At 43.5% G+C, this 3165-nt stretch overlaps 1 protein-coding gene across 5 annotated transcripts in view; it reads right to left on the bottom strand.

Annotated features, from left to right (window-relative positions):
* Nucleotides 1-1892: 1892 nt before the first annotated feature.
* LOC111235463 (ATP-binding cassette sub-family D member 1-like) overlaps nucleotides 1893-3165 on the bottom strand; it is a 12669-nt gene continuing 11396 nt past the window's right edge. For 4 of the 5 annotated variants that reach the window (XM_022763935.1, XM_022763933.1, XM_022763934.1 and 1 more), the window contains exon 17: nucleotides 1894-2688. In XM_022763935.1, the coding sequence (XP_022619656.1) occupies nucleotides 2578-2688 (111 nt within the window). In that variant the 3' untranslated portion in view covers nucleotides 1894-2577. Of the gene's footprint in view, nucleotides 2689-3165 lie in introns of all 5 variants that reach the window. The other variant, XM_022763931.1, reaches the window with a different exon arrangement.

Consider the following 3165-nt stretch of genomic DNA (forward strand, 5'->3'; position numbering starts at 1 on the left):
CCGACACACTGACAGTTACTAATAAGACTGCAATAAAAACATTTCCAGGTTTCCATTGAGAAAGAAAGAAACATGATGAACTGACCTGAGGGGCAGATTCAATCTCCATTCTGCTGTACAATGTGACACCAGCCAGACACCGTTACAGAAACATCTACTTTCAAAGTCGCTGCTTACCAGCCACTGCCGCTGTGTATTTAACGGCCGTGTGAATTCAACCCGGGGAACCGACAATAACTACAGACACTGACTTAAACTGTTGTCGCCGAATGGAAGATCATGGCCTCTCGGTCCTAAAACACCACCTTCAGTCACTTCTCTCCGGTTCACGCTCTCAGACAAGCGATAACATTTAAAACCGTGAGATTTCTGAACCGAGTCTGGCGCGGGGCTGTCAGACACGCCTGACTCAAACACACGCTCCTTCCTTCCTGCAGCAGCTGCAGCTCGGGACAAGTTGGCGCCGTGGAAAGAGGGACAGTTGGATCCGTGTCAGACTCACCTGAGCTCGGCAGGCTGCTCCGCGGTCCGCCGGAGTTCGACCCGCACGGAGAAACTTCCAGAAAACCCGCAGACGGCCGGGAGAGACACAAACCTGATCGTTCAGCACCGAGAGCCGCACAACAGGTCCGACAGAGACCCCGCCCCGCTCCGCGCCGCGCCGACAAGCTTTTCTGACGCTCCTCAGCAGCGGCAGGAGTGCCTGGCTCTTCTGCAGGGAACAAAACCGACAACCTGCCGCAGTCTCCGTGCCTGGCTCACAGGGTGTCATTCGTCACTTTGAGCAGGACTCAGTTAACGTGGGAAAAATGTGCTCAGACTCAAGCTGATCATGTTTTAATGAGACAAACCTTCTGAACACCTGAGGTTTCCGAGGATATTGATTATTGATTAGATACTGATTCCCACACCCAACAAGAGCCTGTTTTCATCTTTTTAGTTAAAGTGACACTGAGCCACACAGAGTTCACCCAGGATTTAAACTGTAGATGATGAGATCACACATGATACCTTACACTAAATACATTACTACATTATTAGATCAGTAGTCAGTAGTTATTACTACGTTATTACATCAATGCGCAGTGGTTATTATTACATTATTACATCAGTATTCAGTATTTATGACTACATTATTACACCAGTACTCAGTGGCTATTAATACATTATTACATCAGTACTCAGTAATTACATTATAACATTTGTACACAGTAGTTCTTACTACATTACTACAGCAGTACTCAGTAGTTATTACATTATTACATCAGTACTACATAAGTACTCAGGTATTACTACATTATTAATACATTACATGAGTACTCAGTAGTTACTACTACATTATCATGAGTACTCAGTAAAAGTACTTCCTAAAGTCATAGTATCACAGTAAAAGTACTTCCTGTAGTTACAGTATCACAGTAAAAGTACTTCCTGTGCAGTGAACTGTCTCCTGTGGCTGATCTCTGATCAGATCATTGATCCTGAGTCATGCTACTGTTGTAGCTACTCTAACTACATCAGAAACACTTAGATACCTTAGTCCACTGGTTCCCAACCTTGGGGTCAGGCCCCTCCACAGGGCCACCAGATAAATCTGAGGGGCTGCCAAATGATTTATGGGAAAGAAGAACACATTCATTGATCTGGATTCAGGTTCTAGACTGAAATGTGGAGAAGCCTGAAGTAGATTCTGATTGCTTTTGTGAAGGGTCACATGACAGAAATATTGGAAATCAATGGTTTAATCTCAAACCACATAAATTTATGTTTTTTTTAAATAAAATCTTAAAGAGTAAAGTAACTGCAACTATATGATGTAGAAAAACGTCTTCAGTGCAGTGTGTGACAAACCAACAGTACATTTGTCTGTTTTTTAAATGAAACAGACTGTGAAGTTTTAAAGTGTGAAGAGACCAGATGAGAATAAGAAGCAGGAACTTTAAAAACAACAGGTTTCTGTGTACTCATTTTATTCTTTATGTTCAAACTTCTTTGTTTTGTCTAAATTATTTGTGACTTTATTTTGAAAAGCTTGACACACATAAAGGTTATTATAATTTTGTACTAAATAAAGTTCATCTGAACATTATCATTTAAACTCCTCAGCAGCAGTTTATTGATTGATTGATCAGCTGATTGAGTATAATAATTATAATATATAACAGTTTCTCTGTAAAAACATTTGATTGTATAAACAGTAAAAGATTAAAAATGGCACAATTAAAAATCACATGACCTCAAAGAGGGACCTCTGGGCATGATGGGGGTAGGGGGGGTGAATTGCAGCATAATGTTATAATGTGATTTCTGGGAGGATTTATAGATGTTTATCTGGGGCCTGACTGCAGAGAGCAAATCCTGTAGACCAGACCCGACCAGAAGAGACCGGACCAGTCCAGCCCAGCCCAGCCCAGCCCAGTCCAGTAGGATAAAACAGGGTTTCACATCATATTTAAGTTTAACATCAGTTTCAGTCACATGATCGACCCGCTGTGTGTGTTTCCATGGTAACCAGTAAAAGCAGCACATTTCTTCTATCCCAGTTTAAACTCAGGAGAGCGGCTCCTCTTCATCTGTTCACTCCTCCTCCTCCCCCTCTCTCTCCCCGAGCAGGACACACAGCTCTGCCAGTCTCTGCTGCATCTTAGGAATCCCAGACAGCTGGTTCTCCAGACGCTGCTTCTCCTCCTGACAGAGACCAGAGACCAGTGAGACAGGAAGACCAGTGAGACCAGTTAGATAAGAGAAACCAGTGAGACCAGTGAGACGAGAGAAACCAGTGAGACCAGAGAGACCAAAGAGACCAGAGAGACCAGTTAGACAAGAGAAACCAGTGAGACCAGAGAGACCAGTGAGACCAGTTAGACAAGAGAAACCAGTGAGACCAGTGAGACCAGTGAGACCAGTGAGACCAGTGAGACAAGAGGACCCAGAGGTCAGAGTCTGGTCTTGTTAAACTGTGTCTAGAGGTTCTGATTAAATCTGTAAACTAATGATCAACTGCAGCCTGTAGAAAAAAACAGGTCACATGACACAGACTGAGACAGCTGATTGGCTGCGCTCAATCTCCTCACTCCACACTTTGACCTCTCTCTCTCTGTCACTCACACACACACACACACACACACACACACACACACACACACACACACACACACACACACA

Source organism: Seriola dumerili, unplaced genomic scaffold (genome assembly GCF_002260705.1).
Source record: "Seriola dumerili isolate Sdu_G_001 unplaced genomic scaffold, Sdu_1.0 BDQW01000493.1, whole genome shotgun sequence".
Taxonomy (NCBI): Eukaryota; Metazoa; Chordata; class Actinopteri; order Carangiformes; family Carangidae; genus Seriola; species Seriola dumerili.